The 12,839-nt window shown below is 44.5% G+C and overlaps 1 protein-coding gene across 1 annotated transcript; it reads left to right on the top strand.

Moving 5' to 3' along the window:
• The first annotated feature begins 4,227 nt into the window (after positions 1–4,227).
• LOC134296720 (nanos homolog 2-like) lies at positions 4,228–8,419 on the top strand. The gene has a single exon (XM_062972274.1). The coding sequence runs from the start codon at positions 6,711–6,713 to the stop codon at positions 7,344–7,346; it is 636 nt and encodes a 211-aa protein (XP_062828344.1). The 5' UTR covers positions 4,228–6,710; the 3' UTR covers positions 7,347–8,419.
• Positions 8,420–12,839: the final 4,420 nt, after the last annotated feature.

Genomic DNA, 12,839 nt, shown 5'->3' with positions numbered 1-12,839 from the left:
TTCTCCTCCTTTAACCAACTCTGCTTCAGAGTAACTTTGGCCAATTTTTTGGGCGTCCGGGCGGGGGGGTGGCCCCTTTGGACTCTGTCCAACAACTCTCTCCTCTATCCTACAATGCTTTCCTCTCTCTTTTCCCTTCCTTTCTCCTCTTTTTCATCACTCAACGTTGCCCCACTGACGTTTTTGGGTTCATCCATCTCAAGGGGCCGTTTCACGAATCATGTAATCATGGAATCATAGAAAAGTAGAGTTGGAATAGAACTCATGGGCCATCGAGTTCTCCCCCAAGAAAGACGCAGGAAGTATCATTCAAAGCATCCCCGACAGATGGCCATCGAGCCTATGCTTAAAAGCTTCAAAAGAAGGGGCCTCCAACACAGTCCGGGGGAGACAGTTCCACTCCCGAACAACCATCGCGGAGAGAAGTACTATCTTTCATTTGTCCCTGTTGAACTTAATATACTTTTGGCCCATCTCTGTATTCGGAAGTTACAAAACGTTTTCTCTCATGTAATACTGGCTCTGTAGAGGTTGAAGGATATTCTGTCGAAAATTAGACCATAAAAGCCAAGGTAGATAATGCTTCCTCTTTGTGTTCTGTTCGGATTTCATTCAATTCCCTTTTTATTTGGGGGGGGGGGGAAATATTACCATCACGAGCCATGACTGTTTGGTCTTCTACAGATCCTCGCAGCTCCTGTACAGAAAGAGCACTGTTATATTTGATGTGGATACTTCAGATAATCATTTCAGGTGTAGGAATACGCCAGACTCTCACTTTACAGAGGTATACTATCTGTCCATCTGAACCTTTGAGGATGTCTTTATCCACTGGAATTACTACACCTCGACTTGGGACAGAACTTCTCTAAATTGTCATCTTTCAGTGTCCCATTGTCTAGAGCGGGTGTGGTTGCCGCAGTGGTCATGGGACGGCCGCCTTTGGGTCCCCTAGCCCTCTGCCCGCTTACGCGGAGGGTGCCTTTATAACTCGGAGGGGGGAATCATCAAAGACAGTGGTACTCCTCCGCCTTTGCCAGCATTTCTCCAAATGGTTGTCTAGTGTCCCTTCTCCTTTATATGCCGTGGTCTACGCTGTGGTCGTTAAACGGCCGCTTTTGGGTCCCCTCCCCCTTTGACCTGGCACGCAGAGGGTGCCGTTCCCCCTTCAGGACGTGTGCCTTGCGGCTGCTTTAGATGTTTGGGCGCAGGTTACGCCGAGTGGGAATTGCCTTTTGCTGGCTTGTTGGGAAAATGATAGAAGAGGTACACGGCCTTCCCCTTGGGTGGTGGGGTGTTGCTGTGGGTTGAGGCTTAAGTCGCAAAAACAAAAAACTTTGTGGGAGGGCCGTGCCGAATTCTCCGGGATGCATGCCGGCCAACTGTGGCCGGCTGGCTCAGGGTGGGGTCTTTGCTGCCCTTTGTTTTTTTCCCTTTCTTTTCTTTTCTTTTTGCTGCCTCTCGGACTACGTGACGCCACACTCTAGAGGTATATGCCCTTCCCCCTTCAGGGCGTGTTGCTTTGCGGCTGCTTGCAATGTGTGGGCGCAGGTTACCCAGAGTGGGAACTGCCTTTTGCTGGCTTGTTGGCAGGACGATAGAAGAGGTACACGGCCTTCCCCTGGGGTGGTGGAGTGTTGCTGTGGGTAGAGGCTTAAGTCGCAAAAACAAAAAACTTTGTGGGAGGGCCGTGCCGAATTCTCCGGGATGCATGCCGGCCAACTGTGGCCGGCTGGCTCAGGGTGGGGTCTTTGCTGCCCTTTGTTTTTTTCCCTTACTTTTCTTTCCTTTTTGCTGCCTCTCGGACTACGTGACGCCACACTCTACAGGTATATGCCCTTCCCCCTTCAGGGCGTGTTCCTTTGCGGCTGCTTGCAATGTGTGGGCGCAGGTTACCCAGAGTGGGAACTGCCTTTTGCTGGCTTGTTGGCAGGACGATAGAAGAGGTACACGGCCTTCCCCTGGGGTGGTGGAGTGTTGCTGTGGGTAGAGGCTTAAGTCGCAAAAACAAAAAACTTTGTGGGAGGGCCGTGCCGAATTCTCCGGGATGCATGCCGGCCAACTGTGGCCGGCTGGCTCAGGGTGGGGTCTTTGCTGCCCTTTGTTTTTTTCCCTTACTTTTCTTTTCTTTTTGCTGCCTCTCGGACTACGTGACGCCACACTCTACAGGTATATGCCCTTCCCCCTTCAGGGCGTGTTCCTTTGCGGCTGCTTGCAATGTGTGGGCGCAGGTTACCCAGAGTGGGAACTGCCTTTTGCTGGCTTGTTGGCAGGACGATAGAAGAGGTACACGGCCTTCCCCTGGGGTGGTGGAGTGTTGCTGTGGGTAGAGGCTTAAGTCGCAAAAACAAAAAACTTTGTGGGAGGGCCGTGCCGAATTCTCCGGGATGCATGCCGGCCAACTGTGGCCGGCTGGCTCAGGGTGGGGTCTTCGCTGCCCTTTGTTTTTTTCCCTTTCTTTTCTTTTCTTTTTGCTGCCTCTCGGACTACGTGACGCCACACTCTAGAGGTATATGCCCTTCCCCCTTCAGGGCGTGTTCCTTTGCGGCTGCTTGCAATGTGTGGGCGCAGGTTACCCAGAGTGGGAACTGCCTTTTGCTGGCCTTTGGGTAAAACGATAGAAGAGGGTGGAACGATCAAAGACAGTGGTACAGTCTCCCATCACCCTGAGAGGTTGTGATTGACGCTGTTGCTGCGGAACGGCCGCCTTTGGTTCCCCTTGCCCACTGTCCGCGCACACGGACGTTGCCGATTGCCCGTCAGGGCGTGTGCCTTTGCGGCTGCTTTCAAGGAGTGGGCGCAAGTTCCGTCTCGTGGAAACTGTTTCTTGCTGGTCTGTTGGTAATAACGAGGGTGGAGTGATCACAGACTGTGGGACAGTGTCCCATTCACCTTAAAAGGAAGTGTACTCAACGATGTGGCGGGAGAACGGCCGCCTTTGGTTCCCCTCGCCCTCTGGCCGCGCACGCGGAATCACTGAAAGAAGTGGGACACCTTGGCCTTTACCACTTCTCAAAATTGTCTTCTTTTACTGTACCATTGCCTTGTGCGGGTGTAGTCGAGAGCATGTGATGATAATCTTACGCAGAGTAAGAAGTAGAGAATCAATCCACTCAGAATCTCTTTTGCTATTAAAAACAATTACTTAATAATGCCTTCATGTTTCCTTTGGAATCAACATTTCTGCTTTGTTTCTACTTTGAATTACTTTCTACTACATTACACACTATATCTTTCATAATTGTACTTCCTCAAGTTTACTTAAACTGTATGTATACCAACTGAAGTCATTTCCCTCTATCCAGGTCATCTGCAGGAGAACTTTAATAACCCCTGAAGAACACACTAGTCTTACCTGCAGTGGAACTGCATGGAAACATGTGCCTAACATCAGAGCCTTAAAACCTTCCTCCTCCAAAAAGCATTATAGGTCTGTGTGGTCGTTTGTAGCCTATTTAAGAATAGCTTGACAGGCCAATAGTATTTCGCACTGTATAGTTTTTTAACTGTCAAACTACCTCCTCTTCAGTCCTCGGACTAGAGCCGTGTTTTTACACCACTGTTTTTTAAGCTGGTAATGCTGTATGCTGACTGTGACTTCAGTTATATCTTATGTCTTATTGACCCAACATGAACACAGAAGAGTCTCACTGATCAAAGCCGAACGGGCCTACCAGTGCTGAAATAAGCAAATTTCTTGGATTGGACTGGTTGAAGAAAAGCATATAACACATCATATCAGGTTATTATTTTCCAAATAAAGCACCATAAATGCATGTTATACAACCAAGGAGACATAAGAAGTCGTTCTATATGCTGAAATGATATGTTGCTATTGCTTACTTTATGAATTTAGCTGCAAAATATCACAATATAATGGAATCATTGACTACAGAAATGGCTAGATTTTTCCAGAGGCTAGACGGTTTGCTGTTATGGAGTGTATCTTTGTGTCATGGGTTGTGGTGTGTGGGCGTGGGGCCGGCCAACGGTGGCCGGCCCCCCGGGTCTGATGGGCTTGGGCCCACATTTTGAAAGCAGACGTGAAGAAAGCATGCCCTTCCCCCTGTGGGTTCAGCGGTGTGGGCGTGGGGCCGGCCAACGGTGGCCGGCCCCCCGGGTCTGAGGGGCTTGGGCCCACATTTTGCAAGCAGACGTGAAGAAAGCATGCCCTTCCCCCTGTGGGTTCAGCGGTGTGGGTGTGGGGCCGGCCAACGGTGGCCGGCCCCCCGGGTCTGAGGGGCTTGGGCCCACATTTTGCAAGCAGACGTGAAGAAAGCCTGCCCTTCCCCGTGGGTTGCGGCGTGTGGGCGTGGGGCCGGCCAACGGTGGCCGGCCCCCCGGGTCTGAGGGGCTTGGGCCCACATTTTGCAAGCAGACGTGAAGAAAGCCTGCCCTTCCCCGTGGGTTGCGGCGTGTGGGCGTGGGGCCGGCCAACGGTGGCCGGCCCCCCGGGTCTGAGGGGCTTGGGCCCACATTTCCTTTTTTTTGTTCTTCTCTCTCTTTCTCTGGGAAGGGTGCCGGCCAACGGTGGCCGGCCTAGTATTTTAAAGTGTGGGCCTTTTTGGCGGTGGCTTTTTCTGTCTTTTCTTTGGTCTTTGCTGCCTCTCGGCCTACGTGGCCGAGTTTCCCCCGATGCACCGCCTCTCTCTTCTCTCTCGGCTGTCGTTCTTTACCCCTTTATGCGAGTTTGCACCGAAGCCTCCTTTGGGGCGGCGGCCCCTCTTTCTTCCTGTCTGGGAATCGTGCCGGCCAACGGTGGCCGGCCTAGTATTTTATAGTGTGGGCCTTTTTGGCGGTGGCTTTTTCTGTCTTTTCTTTGGTCTTTGCTGCCTCTCGGCCTACGTGGCCGAGTTTCCCCGATGTACCGCCTCTCTCTTCTCTCGCCGGCTGTCGTTCTTTAGCCCTTTATGCTATTTTGCACAGAAGCCTCCTTTGGGGCGGTGTCCTCTGGTTTTTTTTCTCTCTCTCTCTCTCAGGGATGCGTGCCGGCAAACAGTGGCCGGCCCGGCTTAATGTATGGGCCTTGTCGCCTGTGGCTTTTTTCTTTCTTTTCTTTTCTTTTCTTTTCTTTTTGCTGCCTCTCGGCCTACGTGGTCGGGTTTCCCACGATGCACCGCCTCTCTCTTCTCTCGCCGGCTGTCGTTCTTTACCCCTTTATGCGATTTTGCACAGAAGCCTCCTTTGGGGCGGCGGCCCCTCTTTCTTCCTCACAGGGAAGCGTGCCGGCCAACGGTGGCACGCCTAGTATTTCAACGTGTGGGCCTTGTCGGCCTACGTGGTCGACGTGTTTCCCACGATGCACCGCCTCTGTCTTCTCTCGCGGCTGTCGTTCTTTACCCCTTGGTGCAATCTTGCACAGAACCCTTCTTTGGGGCGGCGGCCTCTATTTCTTCCAGTCAGGGAAGCTTGCCGGCCAACGATGGCCGGCCTAGTATTTCAGTGTGTGGGCCTTGCCGGATGTGGCTTATTCTTTCTTTTCTTTTATTTTCATGAAATCAGCGGGGGAGGATGGGCGGGTTGTGTTTCCACAGAACACCACTCAAGGAAACAGTTAGCGGTATCCTATACTGTTCTAAATTGCTCGACAACAAAATGATAGAATCATAGAAACATGGCACCAAACATCATATAATCATAAAGCTAGAAGAGACCATCCAGTCCAACGCCATTCTGCCATGCAAAAACAATATACAGTAGAGTCTCACTTATCCAACACTCGCTTATCCAATGTTCTGGATTATCCAACTTATTTTTGTAGTCAATGTTTTCAATATATTGTGATATTTTGTTGCTAAATTCGTAATTACTACGTAATATTACTGCGTATTGAACTACCTTTTCTGTCTAATTTGCTGTTAAACAAGATTTTTTGGGGCTTAATTTGTAAAATAACCTAATTTGCTGTTCAAAAGGCTTTTCCTTAATGTCTCCTTATCATCCAACATATTTGCTTATCCAACGTTCTGCTGGCCCGTTAATGTTGGATAAGCGAGACTCTACTGTATCCAGAAATATCTGATGCTGTAACCGATATATCATTTACCGTCCCGGAATACTAGCCAGATGGCCCATGAATGGTCACAAAAGTCATAGAAATATGGTCACAGAAGTCATTGAATAATAGAAACATGGTCCCTAAAGTCATAGACTCAAAGAACCAAGTAACAGAATCATCCCAAAAGTCCTAGAATCCTAAAATGATAGAATCATAGAGTCATGGCGCCAAACATCATAGAATCATAAAGGTAGAAGAGACCATCCAGTCCAATGCTATTCTGCCATGCAAAAGCAATATAACACTCTTGCAGGCTTCATCATTACTGGATCCGTCCTTCAGGACTTTGGCAAACGTTGGATGTGCAATGTTGCTATTTCATCCAAGGCAGAAATTCAACTCATTCTTGGATGGACAAACAGAACCACAACTGCTAACGTTCCCTTAAGGCAGTGTTTCTCAACCTGTGGATCTCCAGGTGTTTTTACCTACAAGTCCCAGAAATCCCAGCCATTTTACCAGCTGTTAGGATTTCTGGGAGTTGAAGGCCAAAACATCTGGGGACCCACAAGTCGAGAACCACTGCCTCAAGGGAGAAACTGTGGCATTACCTCCGAAGTTAAAAAATTGGAAAAACCAAACTCTTCCTTGAAAAGCTGTGATTGTCTAGACATGTGGGGGTTAAATCTAGGGCAAAGGAGGGTAAAAATAGATGGGAGGGTCCAATGTGAAAGGTTTGGAACCCCTCCCCTTATATATAAAACAAAGACTCCGCCTCCAATATGTGGCATTCAGTGTGTGTCCACACCAGGGTAGAATTGGCACCATGCTCTCCAGATCAGCCATGCACGTGCCACATTATGCCCCTTCCATGTTCAGGGAGTTTGACAGATGGAAGGGCTATCTGAGCCTTGCGAAAGTGGTTACGGAGATCATCGCGGAACGCAAGAAGGTCCCATTTTCATCTCAGAGTTGGGACACAATGGAGTACGACATGCAGCTAGTCCTCAACGAGGACAACTTTGAAACAGCATCACAATGGGTTAATGGAAGCAGTTCCAGCAGCAAGAGCTCCAAAGGTAGTGCCAATGGCCAGGCTTCCCAAAACAAGGAGATTTGCAATTTCTGCAAACACAACGGGGAATCCAAGCAGGTCTATTCGTCCCACCGGCTGAAGGGGATGGACGGCACCGTGGAGTGCCCCATCTTGCGCAAATACACCTGTCCGCTCTGCGGTGCCACGGGCGAAAAGGCCCATACTTTAAAATACTGCCCACTGAGCCAAGGGAAGAGGTCGCTGTATCGCAAGTGCGGACGTAACTCGGCTGGACGCAAGGTGAGGAGATAAGAAGATCAGGAGAAGACCGAAGCATTTATTCTTAGTTTTAGTTTGACTTTGTAAAAGAACAACATTTGATTTCGAGCATCATTAACACTCTTTACATTTCCTCCCACTTTGTTTCAGGTTTGGAGAATGGAAGCCCAATTCTCTTAGACTACATTTGTGAGTCCAGAAATGTTTTTTTATGTATATTGTTGCCTTCTTTCACATTTGTTGTACCTAGGTTAATTATATTGTGTTTCTTTTAGATGTGTCAGTTGCCTAGTGTGATGACTCATGGGCCCTGCAGTCCTATTCCTGACAGTATTGTGGCAGATGAGGAGGAAAATAAGGAGTTTTCCCCAGATTTCCGGTCGGAGTCAGAGCCTTGGCAGCTGCCTGAAGTTCTAGTCCAAGAACCAATTAAACCTGACCTTGGTGGGAACTCTCCCCCTTATGGGAGAAAACAGGCTTACACGACTGATAGAGGATCGAGAGAAAAATTTAGAAGTAGTGCTCGCCTTGCTGCCAAATATGCCACTGATTAGAAGTATTTCCCCTGAGAAAATACGGGGAGTCTTGCACCTGCAAGCTGGTTTCCTTCGCTCCCTGTTCTCTAGGGAAAGTGATTGTTGTTTGGGGAAACGAGACCCAATATAGGGAAATTGCGCGAAGGATTCCTTGCGGAGTCAATTCGTCAGCTCCTGGAGAGAGGTCATGTGTGTGTGGACTTCGAATCCTGTTCCTTGCCTCCTGAATCTAGTTCCAAGCCTTGTCCTCGTCTCACGGATTTACCACAGATCTTGTTCCATGCTTCAAGTTGCTTTGCCTTTAGCCACAGCTCCAGCCACGTTCCAAGTAACTTTCAGCCTTATGTCAAGCTTCATTGGATTCAAGACTTTTTCTGTTTTCCCAACGCTTTGCTTGGCAAAGCGTGTGTTGCGGTTATTGGATTATAATCTTTGGACTCTAATATTTCATATTGGACAATAATCTGCTGGACTATATTTGGCCTCATTTGAAAGGTCTGCTTCTGAACTTTATTCTACACTTGTTTTTATTGACTTTATATATTCCTTTAATAAAGATATTAGATAGAATCTGGCCTCAGTGTATGGTTATTGGTGCCCAGCAGCCTAGATCCTGACACCTTGTATCATGCTTTTTTATACATATAATCATGTTTTTTACATATGTAATATCACGTTCCTTTGACATCTGTAATTGCCTTATATCATATTTTATATTGTGCTTTATATATGCAGTTACTTTACATGTTTCTTTTATGTATGGATGTATAATTTTTACATGTTTAATTATATTATTTGCAACTATAATTGCCTAATATCATGCTTCTTTTATATATGCAATGACATCATGTTTATTTAACGTATATAAGTGCCTTATATCATGTCCGGGTTATCATGTGTGTCTCCAGAGGGATGCAGCCCTATCCTTTGCAGGGAAAATATAGAAATATCTTCTAAATGGCTACTGTCTAGAATTTTGTTTTGTAAACAAAGGAAAAGTTTATATGCTATTGGAAAGAAAGATACTATTTTATGTTTAAATTTTGGAAAGGAATAGAATTGGTTATTATTACTGTGGTCTAACCTTCAATTGTTTGCAAGTTGTTCTAAAGTTTGGATCGTAGAGTTTAATAAACAGAGTTTATGGTTTTGGCATCAAAACTGTTCATGTTGTGCTTAAATGGGATTGAATTTTCTTTAATTTGTGGCCCATAATAGGCTGGTTATAAGCCTGATCTGGAAGGCAGCCAAGGCAAAGACCATTGAGCTGCTGAACTTGCAGACTGAAAGGTCCCAGGTTCAAATCCCGGGAGCAGAGTGAGCGCCCGCTGTTAGCTCCAGCTTCTGCCAACCTAGCAGCTTGAAAACATGCCAATGTGAGTAGATGAATAGGTACCGCTGTGGCGGGAAGGTAATGGCACTCCATGTAGTCATGCCGACCACATGACCTTGGAGGTGTCTATGGACAACACTGGCTCTTGGGCTTAGAAATGGAGGTGAGCACAACCCCCAGAGTCAGACATGACTGAACTTAACGTCAAGGGATACCTTTACACACACACATATGCAGGGACTACACCAATTTAACAAAGTTTCAGCCACAAAAACAAAGTTTCTAAAGTAGAGCAATGACTTTCACAGTAAAGACAACCCAATTTAACAGGAAATAAGACTTTCAAACCAGGAACAGATTTCTGCAATTATTAAAAAATGGTTTATTATAAAAGCTATGAAAATTTGCCTTTGAGCCACTGTTCAGGCGATTGAAAGTTTGTGTGTATATCTTAAGAAAAGATAAATATTCAAAAGCTTTTTTTACGTGCTCTGAGTAAAGAGTTATATATTTAATAAAATTAGAATAGTGGCAGAAAGGAAAGCCATCATGAGACCTTTTGAAAAGCTTCTTTGTTGAAGGATGCAGGGTGGCAACTTTCACCACACCTTGACAGAGATAAATGAATATCCTTGAGATATATTGTTCATGCTCCAGTGAAGCCTGGTGTATAATGTGAAATTTTGATCTGCAATATAAATTATAAGCACTGTCAAACTGAGCTCTTTTTCATCTTATGTTGCTGTGTTAAACAATTTTGGAAGATTAGATGGACATTAACTTATGAGCCACTTTTCTTCACTGACCTCCTTGGAGACTTCACAAAATCTCCTTGCCAAGTCAACTTGTGATTAAGTATTAATATTCTGAATTATTTACCAGATTTTTTTATAATAGGGAGGGGATAGTGAAGGTCAGCAAGCTTTTAATCATATGTTCTAACTTCAGTGTTGCATTTAAGAGAAGATGAGAGATTAAATTTGTTATTTTGATTTTATCTCCACATCTAGTAGAAGTTAGTGTACTAGCTGGCGTTCAGTGCACATACACCAGCATATCCATCACAAATAAACACAAAGAATATCCATCACAGAAACCTGAGTGCCAATTTTGGCTTTAAAAGACACACATTTAATAAACTGATAATGTAAACATGATGAAACCTAGCTGCAGTTATGTTTTGTTGAAATAAGTCGACCCAATTGAAGCTCATTTTCAACTGCATTTTCTCAGAGAAAAAGCTAATGGATTCAAATGAAATTGGTCTCCAGGAGAGTATCCTTAGGATGTCAGCTTTAAAAATTTTAATTCAATAGGATATAATAATGAATCACTGAATTGAGTTCATTTTATCTGGAAAATACTATTAGAATCATGATTTTAGAGACAGAATAACAGAATCATTGAAGTGAAATAGAACATGAGAGTTAGTAACTAGTACAATACCCTTCTTTCTTGAAATTTCAATATTGATTTCGGTTCAGATTAATGATTTGAATAGTTTCTTGATAGTATATTATAACTCCCATTTCACTTTATCTGGTTGCAAGAAAGGAACATTCTGACCAGAAGATCTGAGTTGTTAACTTTCCATACATAACTCTTTAGTTTCGCTTGTTCATTTACTTCTGGCTATTTATATGGAAACAGCAAACAAATGTTTCTTGTTTTTCTACACTTGTGACTAATATGTTGAAGGAAAACAATTGGTCATCTTAACAACTACTTATAAAATACACTGAAGGCAAGAAATTGAATAGTTGTGGCGCTCCCCCACAACCACATCACTGGTGTTTATAATACTCTTTCACCACTGAATGAAACTATAATACTCTTCTACCACTACATTACTGATGAAAATGCATGAAAAATATAATTGGAGAGACCAGAATTCTTTCTTTGCTAGATATGTGCTAAAACATTCCTAGAATACTCACAAGAAGCTTACTTGGTAGTCCAATACCTTCCATCATATTGCAGAAGGCAGTGCCCAAATCCATACACCCCAAACAAGGTCAATGTCATTCTTATTTATATGCTGAAACAGCAGGCAGTGTCAGGAACCCTACCCATCATGGATATAGTCTTAAAAATAGAGACTCCATTACAATGTTCCATTGGTACCTGATGGTCTCTGATCTCCATCCTCATGCTTGAAGGAGAAGAATGGTAAAAAAAAAAAAACTTGAATGGTCAAGTATCTGGAAGTGATGTGGTATAATAACAATACATACATTACACAAAATTATGTTATAATAGAAGGGACAGATGTTGATGTTAAAGGAAATTGATCACCAGATAATGGCTGAAGCAACTATATTCCAAATTGAGGCTATTTGGACATTTCTAAAGCTGCTGCTATTTCTCAGAATCATAATGAAAGTGCTAATGGGTAGGCTATAAGAAAGTCCAGTGGAAAGTTTCACTAGCCAGCCAATACCGATCATTCTCAATGTAAGAGGCATTATGTTCTCAATATTCCTTATATTAATTTACTCTTGCTCATTGCTACATGTCACAGTCTATCCAATGCTGCAGGTAACTCTGAAATTCAAAGGACCTCTTAACATGGGGCTAAAACCAGAGACATAAGCCAGTTTATCACAGGTCACCCGCAGAGCCTGATGGCTCCCATCAAATGATGCTGGCCCGGCATAGCTCTGTGAGTGAAGGAGGGTGGAGGCAGTGCTTGCTGCTGTCATGGCAACATAGGAGGCTTCCCATGTTGCCATTGGAATCTATGCGGGGGAAGCCGTGCACTCCATACTCCGCTCCCCATGTGATTGCCCTCAGCTGGTTCCCCACACCCCCTGATGAAGTGAAGCAACTCTGGCAGCTGTGTGACAAGGTCGATAGTTGCACTTCTGTGGGATATTGGAAGAAGAAAAAATTGGGAAAGTCAGCTTCTGTTCATCTCCTTTCATGTTCAGAAGTCAGAAACCAATGCAATGAATTGTTTAGGCAGCTAGCATTTCTTTAGGTTGGTTTTTTTTATTTTTGCCCACTATTATGCGGATTTTAATTATATTATATTACTGTTACCATTTTGGTTCATGGGATATTGATCTGTTGCATTTGTATTTCTATAATTTCTTTTTTATATCAACTATCATGAGAATTTTTTTTATTGTTGTTGAAGTGAGGATTAAAAATAAACACATAATATGCTATTAGGATTATCTCAGGCCATGAGATTTCTACTCTTAAATCTCAGATCTAGGGACAACCATTGCTATGTCACAGGAAGTGGGCCCTAGTGATGTTGCAAGGGCAATGTGACAAGGGACAGATCCTTGTGATGTCAAGATGTATAATACATTTAGCACCACACATAGCAGTAATTCAGATAGAACTCCTAAATTTCAACAAACACACACATACATTTCCAAGTCGTGCTCTAACCCTGAAATTCATCTCCCATCACCCTAATGATTAAAGAAGGACCAGATCTTGAGATTCTGAGAATCTTATATATTAGTAAGCTAAAGATTTCTTATATCTTAGCTCAGCCAATAACCAACATCAACGTTGAAGAAACTGATAGGAAGAGAGTAAACTCATATGAAAAGTAATATTGGAGAAGAATTCTGTAGATACCATGGACTGCTAAAAAAACAGATGTGTGAACCTCAAAGCAAACTGATCCTGAACTCTCAC

This window comes from Anolis carolinensis, chromosome 2 (assembly GCF_035594765.1).
Source record: "Anolis carolinensis isolate JA03-04 chromosome 2, rAnoCar3.1.pri, whole genome shotgun sequence".
NCBI classification, from domain to species: Eukaryota; Metazoa; Chordata; class Lepidosauria; order Squamata; family Dactyloidae; genus Anolis; species Anolis carolinensis.
This window is presented reverse-complemented; position numbering and strand designations above follow the sequence as displayed.